Raw genomic sequence first — 20866 nt, forward strand, 5'->3', positions numbered from 1 at the left:
GCAGCAACAGCCAGCATTAACTTTTTCAGCAGTTTGGGTTATTGGTACTTTTTTTTATTGATCCCCATGGGGGTCTTTTACACCCTCAACTTGCTCTTTGTAGAGTAAGCTGTTCGTGAAGGGCAGCCACCTGTTGGGTTGCCCAGGGAGCTGGGGGTTAAGGGCCTTGCTCAAGGACCCGCAGACAGGCTGAGGCTGGGTTTGAACCGGTGACCTTCTGATTACAGGTACATGCTGCCCCCCCCCCCTTATAGTAGTTATCCTGTGGGACTGGACCAGATGGGCTAGCCTTCCCTCTCCACGCACATCAGTGAGCCTTGGGTACCCATGATCCCATGACCCATGATAATATACAGTCAGGACCATAAATATTTGGACAGACAAAGTTTTTCAATTTTTAAGTTCTGTACATTACCACAGTAACTTTTAAAAGAAACAAGTTAGATGTAGTTGAAGTTCAGACTTTCAGCTTTAATTCAGTGGGTAGAACAAAAACATTGCATAAATATGTGGAGAACTAAACTAATTTTCCTACACAATTCCCTCCTTTCAGGGACTCATAAGTAATTGGACAATTTATTATAACTGCAAATAAAATGTTCAATTCTAATACTTAGTTGAAAACCCTTTGCAGGTAATGACAGCTTGAAGTCTTGAACTCATGTACATGACCAGACGCTGGGTTTCCTCCTTTTTAATGTGCTGCCTTTACTGCAGCAGCTTTCAGTTGATGTTTGTTTGAGGGTCTTTCTGTCTATAGTTTAGTATTTAGCAAGTGAAATACACGCTCAATGGAGTTAAGGTCAGGTGACTGACTTGGCCATTCGAGAATATTCCACTTCTTTGCTTTAATAAAGTTCTGGGTTGCTTTTGCTGTGTGTTTTGGGTCATTGTCCATCTGTATTATGAAACGCAGCCCAATCAATTTGGCTGGATTTGAGCAGACATGATGTCTCTGAACACCTCAGCATTCATTCGGCTGCTTCCATCCTGTGTCACATCAAGAAACACTAAAGACCCAGTGCCACTGGTAGCCATGCACACCCGAGCCATCACACTGCCTCCACCATGTTTTACAGATGATGCAGTGTTCTTTGGATCATAAGCTGCTCCAGCCATTCTCCATACTTTTTCCTTTCCATCATTCTGATACAGGTTTATCTTGGTTTCATCTGTTCAAAGAATGCTGTTCCAGAACTGTGCTGGCTTTTTTAGATGTTTTTTTTTTTTTAAAAGTCTACTCCAGCCTTTTATTCTTAAGGCTTTGAGTGGCTTGCATCTTGTAGTGAGCCGTCTGTATTTGCTTTCAGGCAGTCTTCTTATTTGTGATATTGATACGCCTACCTCCTGGAGAGTGTTGTTCACTTCGTTGGCTGTTACGAAGGAGTTTCTCTTCACCATGGAAATGATTCTGCAGTCATCCACCACTGTTGTCGTCCGTGGACGTCCAGGCCTTTTTATCATTGCCGAGTTCACCAATGCTTTCTTTCTCAGGATGTACCAAACTGTGGATTTTGCCACTCCTAATGTTGTGGCAATTTCTCTGCTTTTTTTCCGTTTTCACAGCCTAAGGATGGCCTGTTTCACCTCTGAACACATGTTGTATGTTCACACATTAATCTTCCAAATGCAAACAAGGCACCTCAAATCAACTCCAGTCCTATTATCTGCTTAATTGATAATGAAAGAACGAAGGAATTGCCCACACCTGTCCATGAAATAGCTTTTAAGTGAATTGTTCAATTACTTTTGGCCCCTTTAAAAAGAGGGTGGCACATGTTAATGAGCTGAAACTCCTAAACCCTTCATCCAATTTGAATGTGGATACCCTAAAATGAAATCTGAGAGTCTGCACTTTATGTCCATGCCCATTGTATAACTTCAATTGGAATATATTTCAGTAAACAGGTAAAATAGTAAAACTTGTGTCATATATATATATGGACCTAACTGTATATACATACCTGAGTGAGTGGAGTGGAGCAGGTAGAATTTGGTCAAATTCTCACCGCTCCAATGCTCTGATACATACATAGATACATATACACATGCTAATATAACACCCATATTCAAAAAAGGGGATAGAAGTAATCCAGCAAACTATAGGCCAATCAGTTTAACTTGCATAACTGGAAAGGTAATGGAAGCTATGATCCAAGTGAAAATGGTACGTAGAATACCTGGATTCAAATAACATTCTGAGGGATAGCCAACATGGATTTAGGAGATAGGTCCTGTTTAACTAATCCCTTGACAGATACCATTATAATGAGATAATCAATGTGGTTTTAAAGTTATGGGTGGTCGGTGTATACAAGTCAGAGGGCCACATCATGTGTTATCAGTGAATGGTTTCTTTATTTCAAGGGAGATGTGGGTATCTTGGTAATATATACTCACTTTCTTCCTGTGTGTCTGAAGAGTTGCTGGGGTCAGTGGGGAGATCCTCTTCATTGGTGATGTCCAGGGAGGAAATGTTTTCTAAGCTTGGTGGTGCAGGGGACAGCAAGTGATTGATGGAATCAGATGGAGGATCACCAGCTTCCCCCTGGAGGGAATGTTTCAAAGACAGTGGTGAAAATATGTTGCCTATTCCTCAGACGTTTTGCTACCGACTGTCGGTCCTTCGTGTTACTCAGACATAAAAATATGTACTGTCCATAAATGTATCAAGTCTATACAACTGAAGCTACAAAAACATATGTAGTTCAAAGATCACACTCGTGATTTCATATAAAGAGGTCAAAGCCAAGGTACTCAAACATTTATGTCAAAATTATCCAATAATCATCCGGGTGAAGAGATCATGTGATTTACTACAAATAGGCCAGAAGCCTCAAACTGTGCTACATTTGTGTATATATAAATTGCCATCCATTTTATCTACCGAGAGACTTCTCCAGTGTAATAGCAGCATTTTATATACCCCTTGATGCTACTGCTAATGTGTTGCAGGAAATCCATCAGCATATAAATGACAATGCAAGCATATGGCAATTTTTTTTTGTAACTGCCAATTTCAACATTTTTTGTGCCCCACAAGAGACAATAATACTCTGGACCATGTACATACTACTATCAAAGATGGCTACAGAGTCCTACTCTGTCCCCTCTTCAAATAATGAGACCATATAACACTACTACAGCCTATAAGCAACTAATCAATAAACATTCGCTCAATTCACAATTCGATTTGATTCACAATACTAGGTTCATAATTTGATCTTCTCATGAAATTTTTGGAGAAAAAATTTAAATGAAGCAAATTTTATTACCAAAGAATTGATTTTCCCCATTCTTTATCAAGTTAAATATCCCATTGCTAACTAAAAAAAAATTCCAATTATAAGACCCTTACTATCCTGCAGATTAGTGATTTCAGCTTTGTTTGGAGTTAAAATAATGAAAGACACTTTTAATGTCATCCTTAGTCTCCAATCCAATCTTCCATTCGACATTCCTCTTAGCAAGTCTGATATTATTTTTTAACTCAACCTGTAGACTTAGATACTGCTGCTTTATTCCGACAACATTAATTATATACCATTTGTAGAACAGATCCCTTTTCCTCCTGACTCCTGAATTAGGCCATTTCAGTGTTTAGGTGATGGAAACCTCCGAGTATATAAACGACACAGTGCTCCCAGACATAGATTGCAGGAGAAGTCTGAAGGGAGCGCACCAGTTCGTATGGACATCACACCCCAGTCGTAATCTCATTGCCCTCCAGCCATCTGGACCATACTCTAGGAGAATGTGCTGCCAGACCACCAAACTGGCGAACAGCTTCTTCCCACAGGGTGTGCATATGCTGAACTAATCTTGGAATATAATTTATATTATTTATATGTCTAAATATTCATGTTCGATTTGTGTCATTTGCACTATAAGTAACATTTTCCTTGACATAACAATAAGATCTGTAACAGATACAGTGATGGTATAGACAGAGTACTGGAGTGGGCATGGATAGTTTGTTTTGTTTTTGATGGGCAGGATGTTTAAAATCGTGAACACAATTTAATGTTCCCAAAAAACACTCAGAGAATCTAAAAAAATGTGCACATTATTTACGTTTTTTTTGGCACTGAAATTAGCTTTTAATTTAATTAAAAGTTTTGGATATTTGTGTTCTTCCCTAAAGAAAATAAGACCGCAAAGCCAGAAGCTAGAGAAAGGCAAGTGAATACAGTGGGTTTTATGGTAGTAAATTTCTCCTGAGGACTAAAGAATTAAATTGCATTCAGAGATCAACATGTATTTTGATGCAAAATACAAAATAACCTATTTGCAAGTGTATCAAAATAACAGAAAATACAGGCACCAAGCCAAGTATCAAAATAAACTACAGTATTTTGTATTTTAAAACTACAAAAATACATTTAAAATATTTCACAAGCACACAGGTTCAAATGGCCAAGCATAAGAGCAACATTTTGTTCACTGCTTAAAATGACAATACAGATCTGAAACCAAAGATCAGATATTCTGAAGAATTTTAAATGTATCTAAATGTAAAAATGACAGCAGGTACCATTATCTATTTAGATAATGGTAATTCAATTAAATTATAAAGTAATAACACACACTGAAAGATTTGTTTTTTTGTGATTTGATTTTGTGATTGACAAAAATGCTTCCTTTTTTGCCCCACAGATGCAAATAATTCTAAACAACATAATTTAAAATGAAAAATGACAAACACAACTTAAGCACTTCACTAAGCACCATACACACACCATTCACAAGCTAAAACCCTGGGTTTCTTTAAATCAGAGTTAGATAATATTTTAAAGTCTCTGAGCTATTAGTTAATTTCTCCCCAAACGAGCTTGATGGGCCGAATGGCCTCCTCTCGTTAGTAAATTTCTTATGTTCTTATGTGCATTGCTGCTGCTTCATTTTTGGGGACATTTGTCTGAAAATTAAGTAAGATGTAGATCTCAGTTCATATAGCGTAGTGTCAACAATCAAATACTTTTTGACTTATCACATTCACAAAGTCAAATGTGGTCTGGATTTACCTTTTCCTTTGCTGCCACTAAGCAGCATTGCTTTATTTTTGGGGAGATCTATCTCAAAATGTAATATTTCCAGTCCGTTACCCATGCAATGCCTCTGCAAAGTTTGCGAAGGATCAAATCAAATGGTTTTAAAGTTCTCACTTTAACAAGCAAAGCATCTGCAGCAGTGGCAAGCCGGTCCCAAAAACATATGTATACCCTGTCTGAGGAATACAATAAGCCAGTGCAGTAGATTAGCATATATATATATACACACAGTGTAAGGCAATCCCAGTGCCTTATACCCCCAAGGCCTGATGCAGGGAGACTTACTGCTGATGTCCGTTCAGGCTGAACAGGATTGGCTGGAGAGGAGACTGAGCTTTGGTCACTTGGAGGACTGAGCTCCATACTAGACTTGGATGCAGTCACCTCTATGGGTAGACCAGATGGAGGGGAGGAGACAGGAACAGCAACAGATGGGGGAGAGCAACCCATCATAGTCACAGGCACCGAATCCAGATCTAGATCATCTGACATTGACACTGGCTCATCCCCTGGCCTGGAGAAAGCATCCAGTTGGAAAAATACAGAAAATGCCATTGAAAACATAACATATACAACTTTCTGCTTTTATTCAACACAGAATATATAAGAACTTTTAAGTATTTCCAAACAAAAAAAAAATCATAACATCAACAGAGTAATAATCATGCAGATGAGGAGAACTCACAGCAGACCATTAATGTGATCATTGGTGGGCGAGACATAGTCATCGTCCTCACTAGTCAAGCCCAGCTCGGTGCCGTAGCACTGGTGCACAATGTGCCACAGCTCTTTTGGGGAGAGAGGCTGCAGTGGGGAGGCAGGAGAGGCAAGCATTAAACAACAACCCTCCTCAAGTGAACATGAACAGCAGCCAGGTGTGACCTACTTGTTCACTGTGTCACTGTGGCTTACACAACCTGAGAGAGAAAAACGACCAGCACCTTGCTCAACAGGGCATTCTGCCAGAGCCTGAAGATCATCATGTAGCTGCGATCTCGTGCTCCAAATGAGGTAAAGAAGTGCTGCCACACAAAGGGTAGAGAGAGGAAAAAAATTCAGGAAAGAGAAAGGATCAGGGGCCGGTTGTACACCGTTAGTCTACTTAATATCCATACCTTAAATACTTTAATGTGTAATAATAACTTGTTGAAAGAAGATGAGCAACTTGTGTACAGAGATCTATTTCACTGTCAGCAACATAGACTGACGTTAACAGTTCCCTCAAGTCATGTTAGTCATTTAACCTATCTGAAGTAGTAAGTTAACATTAACCGGTAAGTTCTCTTACCAGTTTTGTCGCATTCTCTCCTGTAATTACTGATCTCTTTCTTGGCCAGAACAGATAAGTTGTATTTTTTTGGACCTCTTGGATGGACCTTTTCACCAGACTTGAATTCATTTTCATTGCAATTTCCTCCCACATTCGTTGTTTTCTGTTTGCTGTTACTTGCAGATCAAATTTACTTTTAATTTTAAATTTACTTTTTTATAACATGCTCTTTCTTTTATTGTATTCCTCCAAAAGTATAATCTCTTCCTCCTCTGACCAATTTAGCTTCCTTGTCTTCTTTTCTCCCATTTTTTTTTAAACTTTGTGAGTAACTTGGTGAGGCAATAACGGGTATCGCAAGCGTATGAACGGTCTCCATGGAAATGGGACAATTTTACTGCTGTAAAACGTCTTTCAATGTTGTAAATCCCTTAATGTTTTTCCTTAACTATGGAAACCTTTTAAGGGGTTCTGTGCAACACTTAAATAAATCCTTTCACTAAGGAGAAATTAAACCTTAAGTGTCATACTTAAGGGGAAAACTTAAGGTGTTTTGTTCAACCGGCCCCAGATCTTTTTGTACTGTGTTTGTATCACCATAATCCATGTTCATCCATTACAAATGGCTGATTTGGAAATGACCAACATGAACATTAATAATAGGTGTAGAAGTAGTGCAGTATAGTGACTGAGCAGTTTGCACTGTAGGCTCACACTTCCAGGAATGATGGTTTTAATCCAACATCTAGTTCCCATGTTTCCCTATGTTTTCACAGGTTTAAACTGGTAATTCGAAATTGCCCACAGTGTACAACTTTGTATATGAATATGTGCCTTGTGATGGAAGTAAATCATGCTGAGGGTGCATAGTACTAGACCGATTTATGGGTTTAATCAGTAGAATATGCCTTTCTGGCCCTCATTCACCTTGTCATGGTCGGTGCTGATCTGGATGGCATTGGGGATGAGCTTCGCTGTCTTCTCCTTGGTGAGGTTCACAACATCTTTCAGCAAGATAGTAATCTGGAAGGAGCAAAAAAAATGCCCTGATGTAGCTGACCATGTCCATATGAATCACCACTCAGAAGCTAAAGAAACATTAAAGTGAAGACTTAACAGTGATGCATCACACTATTGCTGCAACTACGTAGATGCATGAACAGTTAATAAAGGCTGTAAAAAACATCAGCAGTGAAACTAATTTTATGATTTACATTGTGATTCAGTGTTGATACCTAGGTCAGTCCATACCAAATCAACCAGGGGCTCCATGGGCATTCGCGAGTGCAAAAAAGGGGCGTGGCACCCAAATTTGAAAGGGCCATAACTTTGGACTGCATCAGAATTTTTCAAACTTGGGGAATTTTCTGTGTTCTCTATAAGGATCAAAATACCAAGTTTTCATCAAAATCAGGAATGATGCCCATGGAACTTTTCTGGACATTGGTTGATTTGGCACGGACTGACCCACTGAGACTGCAAGTGCTAGTGTAGTGAATACTGACTGACTGTGGGAACCAGACGATATCCAGTCCTTTCAACTTCTTTCAAATCGTTTCCCCTACCCTAACAAACTTTCCATTACAGTAGGCTCTGACCACAATATCAAAAGCTGCAGTGATAATAATGAACCATAGAATTCCTACACCGACTCCTATTGAGAAGAGAAATTTACAGGACTAAGGGCCTCCTCCAAGTGTCCCTTTCATTTAGTTTGACTTTAATTTATTTGAAATAACATTACTGGCATCATTAAAGACTATAACTATTTGTTAATAATAGAATTGGTAATATTATGTAATAATAATGAATGATAATGTGACTCACAGTGGTCTCCCAGCGAAAGATGTTGCTATAGAAGCAAAGCCAGTTTTCTGACAAATACAGACGTCCCTGCAGCAAGATGTCCTTCTGGAGAGCACAGGAGTAATCTAAGGCAAAAAGGCAGGACTGATTAGATTTTGCAACTAAGCTCCCAGTACATTACTTACAATATTTTTCTAAAAAGAACAGAAAAATAGTCATGTTTAATGCTTTTTTTTTTTTTTAAAAAAAAGACCACATCAGATTTTAGATTTCTAGACTAACTTGCTCATCACCAGCTCTTTGAAAACTAACCCACTATGAGTCTCTCAGTGTCAGGCAGCTTCTTGAAGAGTTTACGGAAGTCTTCATTACGTTGTTTGTAGGTAGGACTGAGTACCTATGAGAAGGACAGTGTGTGGATATAAGTGGCACAATGACAGCAGGTAAGGTGAGAAAGAAAAACATTCAACAGAGAACAGAATGGGAAAAGTTTAGCATAAAAGCAGCAACTAGGGAGACAATTAAATAGATTATAAACATTCCATATGCTCAGGACAATGTGTGGCTCTGCGGGTCTCTGCCTAAGATCACAAGGCTGTAGGTTCCAATCCCATTATGGCTAAAGTAATTTCAAAGTTGGACCCTGAATAAAGCTCTTATCTCCAGCTGCTCTAGAGTCTGTCTGATCCCAGTTTCTCAATTGTACATTGTGTTGGATAAAAATATCTGCTAAATACACTCAGTGACAAAAAAAGGTTAGGCACCCAGACAGAGTGGGTTAAATTTAATGAATCTGCACATGTTGGAAGGTCATGTGACTTAGCGCAATGATTATATCATTAGATCAGATGGACAACAGAGTTGGCAGTATGGGGACACTGCTGGTCCCATGTCAGTAGGGTGCGGCACCCCCTGGGCCTGGATATATGCGATATAGTGCGGAAGGGAGTCAAAAAGCCGTTGAATCTTCTCCTACGACAAGTCGGTCCACAGCTATTCTAACTGGCCCTCGAGATCCTGCAGATTGGAATTGGGTCTGAGTTGACATCTGAGCTGATTCCCACACATGTTCGATTGGGGAAAGATCGGGGGACCTGGCTGGCTATGGTAGGACCTCAACATTACACAGGCAGTCCATAGACACACGTGTCGTGTGTGGACAGAGTTGTCAAAGACTGTACCAGGGTGCTGTCTCAGGAGGGGTAAGACAAGGATGTCACTGACAGTGCTGTGCGGACAGGGTCTGGACCTGATGTCATGCCCTATGGCTCCCCACATCATGATGCCAGGAGTAATGCCGGTGTGTCTCTCTACAACACAGGCAGGATTGGTCCTTTCCCCATACACATGACGGTCGTTTGTGGTAATGCAGAACCAAGATTCATTGCTGAACATAGTACGCCGCAATTCGTCACCAGTCCATGCATCCCAGTCACAGTACATGGGACGGTGAACCCAGTTCGATTGATGCCAGTCGTCCAGAGATGGTGCAGGATAACACAAGGCCTTGCGAATCGAATCATTTACATACTCATCGCTGGTCTGCATGTGAACCAAATTACATCCAAATCGGACCATTGCTCCTTGGTGCTTAACTTTTTTTTTGTCACCGAGTGTAAATAGAATCAATCAACTACACAATCCTAGTTATAATATTGAGGTGTTATTAGTTTTAATACATCTAATGCTACATACTTACATTATACCAGCTCTGTATTTTCTGAAAAAGAGAAAACGCATTCAGTGATTTGGAAAGGGCATAAAGTACTAAATACATAAATAAAGCATAAATAACAAACAAACAGCAAAAGAAGCAGCAGTCTTGCAGTAACTAAATGTAACCAGAAGCTCTAATTTAATATGGATGATGGCAATTGCTTGTTAATTTCATATACAAGTCTTGTCTATCAGTCTGCTAGCTGCTTACATTCATTGGTATTTCTGTATCTGCATAAATTTCCCATGGTGTTGGCTCTTCTGCATTCCCACAAAGCAAAAAGATTTAAATGACCAACTGTGCTCAAGGTATCAGCAAGAACAAGAAGGCAATAACCCTCCTGGCTACCAAGGAGCCCCACCTTGGCATTACGTGTGAAGTGTCGAGGGGCAAGGGCATAGGATGAGGATGATGATGAGGCAGGAGTAGGGGTCAAGGGGCTGTCAGAACTGCCAGCACTGCGCTCCTGGCTCCAGTCACCCTCAGCAGCCCTACCCACCAGCATTCTGCGTCGCATGGAAGGCGAGCTGCCTGGCGTGCTGCGCGGAGAGTTACTGGCAGTGCTGCACAAGACAAGCAAAGAAAAGAAACATTAACAAGGAATAACACAAAGAAGCAATTTGTTTCGGTTCAACGTCAGCTCTAGTACTCTTCTGTTTTTGCATCTTGAGCATACAGGAAATGAGGGTCGAGGTCATCAACAAAGTTTAATTATTTCAGTAAAAATTGTTTTAGAATGAAAAAAGGTTTTCCTCCCAATGATTATAAACCCCAAACAAGCACATGAAGGTTCACTTACTGAAACCAGCCATACCAAAAATGGGGCCAAGCACACTATCATGTCAAAGACAATGGAAATAAATTCAGAAAGAGGAAATAAAAGAACATACGAACATATAAACTAGAACTGCACGATTCTGAAAAAAAAAATTTTTTTGTTTAGAACTGAGATCACAATTTTTTTTCTGAAATTTAAATGTTTATTGCACTCAAACTGCAAAAGGAAACGCACCAAAATATGACTGGCCAAACATATGATTGACCCAGGACTGGTATATCAACTACTGATAGAGTGGAAACAGAAAGTGGCGATTCAGTTAGGGTAACCAAAACAACCATATCAAAATTTCCGGTATCTAAAGTGCCTGTAGGGTAACAACAATAAAACTAATAATAATAGATGCATGGACAAATGAAGTGACCAAAGCTTTAACTGCAATCTGGTTGGAAGAACCAAAAGAAATATAGTATATTATACAAAATACTTTGACAGCACGGTATTGGAAAATTGCAAAGTGATTTTGTCGTAATAAATATTGGAGTATTTATGAAACAAAAAAAAAAAAGAATTCAACATAAATTTCTCATGAACCCCTCTAGGAGTGATTTAAACAACAAGGATGAAAATGGCCAACGTTGGTCTTGGAGAACGCATGCAACACTCACGCCAAAGCAGTGGAGGTAAAGTTTAAACTGATTTTTAAAACATATACTAGATAATAAGAACATAAGAACATAAGAACTATACAAACGAGAGGAGGCCATTCGGCCCATCAAGCTCGCTTGGGGAGAACTAAACTAATAGCTCAGAGTCGTTAAAATCTTATCTAGCTCTGATTTAAAGGAACCCAAGGATTCAGCTTGCACTACATTATCAGGAAGGCTATTCCATACTCTGACTACACGCTGTGTAAAGAAGTGCTTCCTTAAATCCAGCTTGAAATGTTCTCCCGCTAATTTCCACCTATGGCCACGAGTTCGTGTATTTAAACTAATGCTGAAGTAGTTCATAATCTTGGAAAGGAATCAGAAAGTTTAGCAATTTTAATTATATGTATATTTTATGTATATTTTCCTGTGACAGAGTAAAAATGTTTTTGCGAAACCTAAACAATCTGCACTGTAATATCTGTCCCGAATTGAAGGCAAGAAAAAGCTTAATCTAGCTGACTAGCGATGTATGAATGTACACAAAATGTAATGTTACTATTGATATCACATCATCCAGCCCTATAATATACTACAGCCATATTTCGAATTCAGTACAAAATACCCCACCACGCACTGTGATGTCATTCAGAGCCAGTACCAGTTTTTACTCCAGTGGAAAACCAACATGAAGTACTGTACTTTTAGTACTTTCTCAAAGTACCAAAAGTAAAGTACCTGATGTGGTGGAAAAGCACCCTTTAAAGAGAATGCAGGATTATGGGATGCTTGAGACTCTCTGGGGAAAAGTAGGAGCACCTTCTTTGATCCAGCTGATGTAATACAATGCTGAAGAACCATTGTAATTTAGAAATGAGATTGCATAAGAGGTGTGAATTGCGATTGAAGTTCTCTGATGATTAATTGTGCGGCCCTAAAATGAACATAGATCTTATGCCATGTACCATATAAGCTAACACACTGAATGAAATGTTCAACAAAAAAATGCAACAGCAACAGATCAGGAAAAAATATGGGAAGTCAATCACTAAGTAAAAAGACATTTTTAAATTCTGCCTAACGAGGGAGATGGAGGTTAGGTCCCGGAGGCTTTGTAGTAGTGAGTTTTGGAGCTAAAAAACTGAAGGCCCTGTCATCCATAGAAAACGTGCAAAGGCAAGACACCACGAGGAGACTAGTAGCTGCAGATCTGAGGGAATGGGCAGGTGAATAAGGGAGGAGGAGCTCTGCAATATACTGGGCTGCAAGACCATGTATAGCCTTAAAAGTCATCAGAAAGAGTTTATACTGTATACGGAAAGTGACAGGTCGCTAGTGAAGTTTATGGGGGGAGTAATATGTGAAGATATTTTATTGTTAGTGAGTTATCTTCAGGGCTCAAAGGTCTTAAATAAACCAGTAAGAGAAATCGGAGAAGGGGCCAGACCTGTGCTTAGTGAATTTCAAGAGCAATAGACATAGCCAAGGTATACATAGAGAGAATCCTAGAAGGATAAGACTGATTAGTAACATCTAAGAGAGAAGCCAGTAGAGAAGCAGAAAAGACAAGAATGTCAACAGATTTTAAATAAGGATAGGATAAGGTAGAGAACCAGAAGTGTGAATGAACACACAGCTCTAACAATAAGCGACGGGGTAACGGCACGGGCAGGCATATATCGATACAGATAATGAGTTATAAAAGGGAGACAGCTGTGAGTAATTGAGACAGTAGATTGGGAACCATTAGGAGCATATAACCATTAGGAACCCCCCAGTGGTCAAATGACACAAAATTTGGTGCATATCCCCAGGCTGTGGGCCTAGACCAAATGCCAAGTTTGACCTGAAAACACCAAAGCATTGGTGAGATATGGTGACAAATCCTGATTGGCAGCGTCTTTGCCAGTTTCATTTGGGTATTACAGACAAATGGCTTTGAAAATCAAAACTCCCTCTGATACCTCTCTGACAAATCTGGTGAAGATTGGACAAAATCCAATATGGTGGCCGCATCAATTAGATGGACATAAAAATTCCCATGGATCAACCTGGGGACATCCCATGGCATTAGAAGACACATTTTATTTTTCTAAGGCAAACCAATCAACACATTTTTGCTTACTGCAGCCACCCCTAATTGTGGAATGACACCATTTTTGTTAGGCAACCTCAAATTTAGATGTGCCCATCACCTAAACTTAGTTTTAATATATCAAAGCATTGCTGAGTTATGACTTCATTTCCGGTTTGGTGGCTTTGTCATCAAATGTATTGGATGACAGAGGCCATAGTATTTGCCTTAGCATAACAGTTTTGAACAACATTTGGTCCTAACCCTCTGTAGAAGATGCAAACCAATTTTGGTAGTGACAGAAACCTACAACAGCTGAAGGTCATCATAAACATGACAGACGGAAAGAAAAATATTTTGATGTAAAATTAAGAAAAACAGATAACACAGAAAACTATCATCTTTCAGATAAATACTTTTAAACTTGTTTTTTTTCATATTACAATTTTCATTTCTTTATTCGTTTATTAAAAAGAATCAAATTTATCAGCCACATTGTTACCACAAAATTAATACTGTAGGCTTCAAGCATGAAAGCGTAAGAACACCGAGCACATCTACTCATACTCTTCAACTGTCAATTAAAATTCACAGAGATGAATTTGATTAGCCGTTTAACATTTGAATGTTGCACATTTCTTCAGCATATTAGCTGGATGAGAAGTAGTTTGTATCTGTAAAGGCAACAGCCGCAGACTAAGTAGCAAGTGGAAATGATTATAGAATGGGAACACAGGATTCACCCAGTACAGAACCTAAGTGTTTTGTCTCTAATTTCATCATCTATTTATCTATGACAGCTAAACAGTCATACATTTTCAAGAGTTTGCTATATTCCTGTATTTTTAGTCTTCATCAATTTCTATATTTCCCCCTCCCCTGTTCTTACAGCACCGTTCTTCATGGTTCCTCAATACAGTTTTGCGTTCTGCCAAAATGGGCTCAAAACCTAACAAACGGATTCACGTTGTCGTGGTGACAAACCAAGGCAGTGGAATACTGAGGTTTCCAAGGTGAAGCAGCTCATCAGCACAATGCCCCTTACTCATACTATAGCAAAAGGAGGTAGCAGCAGTAGCAGGCCATCGTTTTGTTTTAAATTAAAACTATACCAGATCAGTAATTACTAGCATCATTAATAAATTGCAAAATGCTTATTAAAACATTAAAACCATTGACGCTGTTCTATGAGCGGCTTAAAGAAATGTCGTTTACAAATTGAAATTCACCGTCATTCTGCGTGGAACACCAAAACTGTCGCTGTGTATCAAACCCGCGAATTCGTTTTGCAAAACACGAATGCCATTTACAGTAATTCCCAATATATTGTGATTCAATTCACATCGAAAAAACACAAAAATAACTACGTTCCTTTCACATTTATTACATGTATAGCCGCAGTCGTTAATCGAAACAGAAAGCTGTCACGACAATAAGGCGTCACGTGAAAGGCTTCATCTGAAAGTCTAAGTGAAACGTACACACAGATCCTTATTCAGGTCATTATGAACACTTCTGGGTACTTACTCGAACATGTCATTAAATGCTCCAGAATGCACAGCTGACGTGCACGATGACAATAGTGTGCATATGGCAGTATAGCGGTTCAGAGCCCGCAGGAGGCAGCGACTGCCCTCACGCTCCGTTACGCCGATAAATAAGCATTTCTCTGCCGAGAGATACTTCAGCTCTACATCATGCCGTTTCTCATGCTCTCAACTAAAGGGATCCTCGGGCATTCCGGCTGTGATGGCACAAACCCTTCACCTTAGTCTCTTTTGTTGTCGTTTTACGATGCAGTGACAAAACCGGTAAATCGTTAGCTTAGACACAGTTGCCGGTTGGCAAGAAGGTGGAATAAGGAGATATTGAGGCGTGAGATTAATATGAATATTACTGTTTATACAGATAGTTTTCTATGGTTGTATGTCGGAGAGAATTTTACACAAGCTTAAAAAAACCGTAACCGTATTTATTCGTAAAACTGTTGTCAGTTATTTATTTAGAATTAATTAAACACACTCTATAGCCCACTGATTGCGGCTACAAACCTTAATGAGATAAAAAGTAACACAATTACTGATGCGGTGATGTTTTTACTTTTCATTTGTCCTAATCAGATATACAGCCCCCACAAATACCGGTGTATTAAACACTCTTGAATCAACATATAACACATTCATCAATTTATTTGAAAAAGAATTATTCAAGGTTCAACTGAACTCCAAAAACAAATATGCAAGATGGTATCACACATTCAGGTTATTTTTAAAGCCATTAATCTTTCCAGATAGAGAGGAAGAATGCAATGTAAACAAATACAACGTAAACCAGAACCATTAATATTCATCTTAAAACCATTAAGACACTTCCCTACTTCCAAGGTATGCTGATGCCCAGAGGTAGTTATTATACTTAATACAAAATGCATAAATATTATACGTTTCGGCACAAACAACAAAATTGAATGGAACATATTCACAAACTTGTCTTAGACTGTCAGGCAGCTAAAACCTCATGTAAGAACTTGCCTCAATGTATCTTACAGATCTGCAACATTTTGAAGAATTTTTCAAATGACTTCATTTCTTTATTTAAATGTTTATATTTTTCTCACCAAACATGTCAACATATATGTACAAGTGCACTGAGGGCGTGATCAGTGGTCTACTAGTAACTGCATTAATAAATATCCATTCATCTTCCAAGCGCTTATCTTGGTGAGGGTCACAGGCAATGGGGAGTCACAAGCACACACTTGACAAGATGCCAGGCTATTGCAGATCAATAAATATAATTATGATAAGCATTAAAGAAATCAGATGACAAAGCTTTTTGTGTGAGGCCTTCCTTATAACAGGAGACCTGAATTACAAAGCAAACCCTTAGATTACCTAACAGTGGCATAAGCACAAGCCCAGACTAGTAAGTGATGTCATGCGCTAGTATACACCTCGAAAGACAACATATTCAACCTCCTCTACAATTACAGTATGCTTGATTAGCCCTACATATTTTCCTCTTTGCATTTCCATCTCTTTTAGTTATATGACACCTATATACAAAGTATACACAGTTTACATAAGTGATACAGATATTCACTTCATATGTAAAATTTTCTTACGAACACAGATTGGATATGTAAATAATTATCCAAAATTTCTGTCATGTAGCAGTGAGATAAACACATATTAATGGTAGCTTGTCTTTCCCCAACAAGCAAGCATGCTATAACTTGAACCTTAATCTTAATGCTAAGTAAACATATGAACTGTCACAGGAGATAGCAGTTACCCACATGAGAGCTGACTAACCCCAGTTAACTAACTACCTAGTGAAGAAACTTGCTAGGTTTTTATTTTTCCTAAGATGGAGTAAAAATGTTTTAGCGAGACTTAAACCCCCTGTGCTATAATATTCGTGACAAATTGAAGGTAAGAAAAAGTCTGATCTTAGGGCCCTTATCCACTGCACCAAATATGGTACTTTTGGTACGGTACTTTCAATACGGTACTTTCACTTTTCCACTGACTTCCGGATGAGTACCAGTACCAAAAATTCCAGGGCCAAACGTACCAAACCAGCAGGGGTAATTCTTTGATACTTCGGTACTTTGGGGTCGGACTTGAAACGCTTTCTTTGTCGACTGGTTATGCAAATAGCCTGCTTCTGAAACACAATACAAACACGACCTTGAAAGAGTTTCAAAATCAGAAAATAATGAAAAATATATATAAAAAAAAATAATGCAATTTGGTAGTAAGAACATATACAACAAAAAGTTCCGGATGGCATGACGAAAAAAAAAAGGATGAGAAAAAGTATTTTGTGAATACACTAATACAGCAGGCATTGTGATTTTATTGTAATAAATATTGGGGTATTTATGAAACAAAAAAAGGAGCTCAACAAAATTGTCAAGAACCCGTCTGGGAGTGATTTAAACCGCAAAGATGAAAATGATTATGATTGTCTTGAGAAACATATAGCGCTCATGCAAAAGCAGTGGAGATCAAGTTTAAACTGATTTTAAACATTTTACTAGATAATCTTGAAAAGGAATAATAATTAAAACTGCAAAAACTTTACAAGTTTTTTTCCTATGAGAACAAAAATGTTTTTGTGACACCTAAACCCCCTGTGTTATAATGTTCGTATAGAATTGAAAGTAAGCAAGCCTGATCTTAATCTAGCTGACTAGTGATGTAAGAATTGAATGTGCACAACATGTCATGTTTGCATTAATATTACATGTCGTCCAGGGGAGTATTTTCCATACGTTGCTTAAATTATCCCAGATCAGATGCCTCATCTTGGACGAGTTATCCCGGATGAGTTTCACCGGCATTAAGTCTGTTTTTCAAAGGCAGCTGTGTAGTAGATTAGTCTAGCTGGATCTGATCATCCAAGATGACTGCGCGCGCCCATGCTGCTTGAAAAGCCCATGTATATTGAGTCTAGAAAACACAATCAGCAAGTCTGATAGGCTGCAACAAAATGATGAAAGAAAGGGCACACCTTTCCACACAAGCAGAGCAGGACCTCGTATTAGAAGGAAATGAATATCAAGAACTAATATGCACAAGGGGCAACAAGGCAAAAGTAGCCCAAATCAGAATAGACAACTGGCAAAAAGTGGCCAACCAATTAAATACCGAAGTAGTGTTTGTTGTACTTACTGAATGCAGCGTTTCATTTCCTATGTGGCAGATTAATTATTATTTAATATGTCATAATTCCAGATCAAATGTAAGCACAATGAGAACAAGGGAACAGGTTAAAGTGAAGTACAAGAATATACTTCAAGCTGGTAAATATTGGTATATAACTACTGAAAGAATTGTTGACAAAAAAAAATCATAGTAAAATCCCGTCATATTGGATTCGCTTATAACGGATACACACACACACACACACACACACACACACACACATATATACGTAAATATACTTTACCTAGTTTGGCTTTGAATATAAGGTGCTAATAAATTTTTGAGGTTCAATATTCTCCCTCGGCTAAAACAGGATCTTTTTAAGAGAATTTCCACCGGGAGCAATAAAGGATCTTCCCGATCACACAAAAATGTTTAATGACATGCAACAGGTATTCTTTTTGAGTTTCTTTGTCAGTATGGCATTGTACTCCTCAATGAGTGAAACTGCCCGTTCAGCTGTATCACTGACAACACGTATGTTATGTACAACATTTAAGCAGTGCTGATAATCTATGTTCATTCCATAAGGGTACATCAAGCTCCAGGAAACCAACAGGCAGTTGCAGGTGCTGAAAGAATGACAGTGTTCGGTTGTTAAAGTCCTCAATTTTCATGACAGTGCACTGTTTCAGGTTAACTTGGATTTGTTTCGCAGGTTCATCATCTCTTTTCTTCATTTATATTTTTAACTATTGCTTGTTTTGATTCAGAACTGACTGAAGAAAGCCAGTTCTGAATAAGTAATTCATGGTGTGAAAATCACAGCTTGTGTGTGTTCATATATACACATGGCTCATTTGCATTGCCAGTTTAGGGTAATTTCTGGGTGGGTATGGGACAGGCTCTTAAGTGCGTACATTACAATAAGTAGGATTTATAACCTGTAAAATATGCATCTTGGTTTACAAAATGTTTTATAAATCTGACCTTTAATGAATGTGTAAGATTTCATACAAAGGTCTCCTCTTCCAAGAATGTCTGAACTTCATTTATTAAATTAAGTCCCAGGAACCTATGGAGGCAGATTAACACACAAACCAAGGGAACCAGTCCTTTGCAAGACACACATGCATACCACAGTACACGAGCCATGATTCCATCTAGCTTCTACTTTAATTTACTGGTCTATCAGTTAGCCAAAATGATGATAATTATAATCAAATTATTTATAAATTATCCACCCATCCATCTTCCATAACTGTTTATGCAAGGCAATGGAAAAAAAAAGATTTTTTTTTAAAAAAGGCCTCGAACGTAAAATAATTAGCGAATCAGAGAAAAACACATTATCTATGATATCCCGAGATCAGAACCAGGGCCAATTCAGGCCAATTTTTTAGAATTAACTTTGCAAAACAAAAAATTTACTTTGTAAAATGGAACCTTTACTTCGCAAAATAAAAACTCCATGCGTACTTTTGGCCCACCCAGTATAAAAATCAAATCAGGTTAGGTCCCTGTTATTCCTTGAAGTAGCAAACTTATCTCACAAGTATGGTCAAAAATTGGGTTCAGGGCAAAGTACATGGTGCAATAATTTATCGCTAAGCATACGAAGTCAGTGCATGCTCACATACATTTAAACTTGTGCAGCTTAATGTAATTATCGTGAAGCACACAATACTGTGATTAAAACTGACTGACTACATATCCAAATATCTTAAAGATTAATTTAAAACAGGATGTTCAAAATGTGTGGCTCTACGTCATTTTCTGTTTCGTTTTCGACATGTTTTCTAGACAGCTTCTACAAAAATCCTTAAGTTCTAGATAAACATCGACGAGTTCGCCGGACAAAGCAAAGCGCTCAATAAAACGTAGAAGACGAACACAGTATTTTGCTCTTCCTCCACCGCGCAGATTTCATTAGAAACACTGCACCACTTATCGGAGTACTAAGGTTAAAGGATAACTTATAAAGCCTATGAATACATTTCCTACCTCCCGTTAGACGAATGTCCCCCATTGCGGTGATCCTGCTCGGCCTCCAGGACAAGCCGGGCGATTGTACGAGGCGTGATACTGAAATCGTCTTTTTCAATGGAGGACATCGGCATAGTCATAAAGGCACAGGACGTTCACCATATGCCAGGGCTAGCTGGTCACTTTTATTGTGCTTAACTACCAAGCTAAAAACCCAGTGATTCGCGTAACTAAACACATCGCGGGCGGAAATGTATACATGTAGTCCAGAAATCAATTCCTACAAACTTTCTCGTTAATTTCTTTATTCCTCTTTATTTTTCTCTACCCAAAGATACGCAACTTTCTCAACTTTGTTAATTTCGCTGTAGTTCCGATGTTTACTTTCAGTGATATATATACAGTTACCAGTCGCCTAAACATTACTTCTATAAACCGGTTCACGACGCCATGGGCAAAAAACAGATCTTAAAACGAAGGTAGAGGTGGTGTTTTCATAATTTACATTTTAGATATTTGATTCCCAAGAATCAGTATTAAATATTAGGCAGCAATAAACAGCTTATGAAAGATATTTCATAACAGGATGCGGTACATGAATTTTAAATTTATATAATTGGTATTATACTTTTAAAAATAAATCCCCTTTGTTCAAAACTTTTGGTACAACCCACTTCGAAAAAAGGGTGATCAAAAAAGTAACGGATACTCTTGATGGAGAGGCTCCAAAACCAATCAGAGTAAAGACTTTTTCCCCAAAAGGCGTAGTAGCAAATACCTACGCATAATGCAGCTCTTTACCTAAAGACTATATAATTAACCACATCATCATATGTGTACAACTAGATAGATTATTTACCTCGAGCAATCCATGAAAAAATT

General features: G+C 38.4%; 1 protein-coding gene across 3 annotated transcripts in view; it reads right to left on the reverse strand.

Moving 5' to 3' along the window:
• The window catches only part of LOC125748540 (protein Aster-A-like), a 31927-nt gene extending 11516 nt beyond the window's left edge, over nt 1–20411 (reverse strand). The window contains exons 1-10 of one of the 3 annotated variants that reach the window (XM_049024808.1): nt 20003–20409; nt 10206–10407; nt 9827–9847; nt 8440–8524; nt 8149–8252; nt 7249–7344; nt 5993–6073; nt 5737–5855; nt 5337–5565; nt 2401–2548 (exon numbers count right to left, since the gene is read on the reverse strand). In XM_049024808.1, the coding sequence (XP_048880765.1) occupies nt 2401–2548; nt 5337–5565; nt 5737–5855; nt 5993–6073; nt 7249–7344; nt 8149–8252; nt 8440–8524; nt 9827–9847; nt 10206–10407; nt 20003–20124 (1207 nt within the window). In that variant the 5' untranslated portion in view covers nt 20125–20409. Of the gene's footprint in view, nt 1–2400; nt 2549–5336; nt 5566–5736; nt 5856–5992; nt 6074–7248; nt 7345–8148; nt 8253–8439; nt 8525–9826; nt 9848–10205; nt 10408–14873; nt 15082–20002 lie in introns of those variants that run through there. The other 2 variants (XM_049024810.1, XM_049024811.1) reach the window with 2 other exon arrangements.
• Nucleotides 20412–20866: the final 455 nt, after the last annotated feature.

Source organism: Brienomyrus brachyistius, chromosome 9 (genome assembly GCF_023856365.1).
Source record: "Brienomyrus brachyistius isolate T26 chromosome 9, BBRACH_0.4, whole genome shotgun sequence".
Taxonomy (NCBI): domain Eukaryota; kingdom Metazoa; phylum Chordata; class Actinopteri; order Osteoglossiformes; family Mormyridae; genus Brienomyrus; species Brienomyrus brachyistius.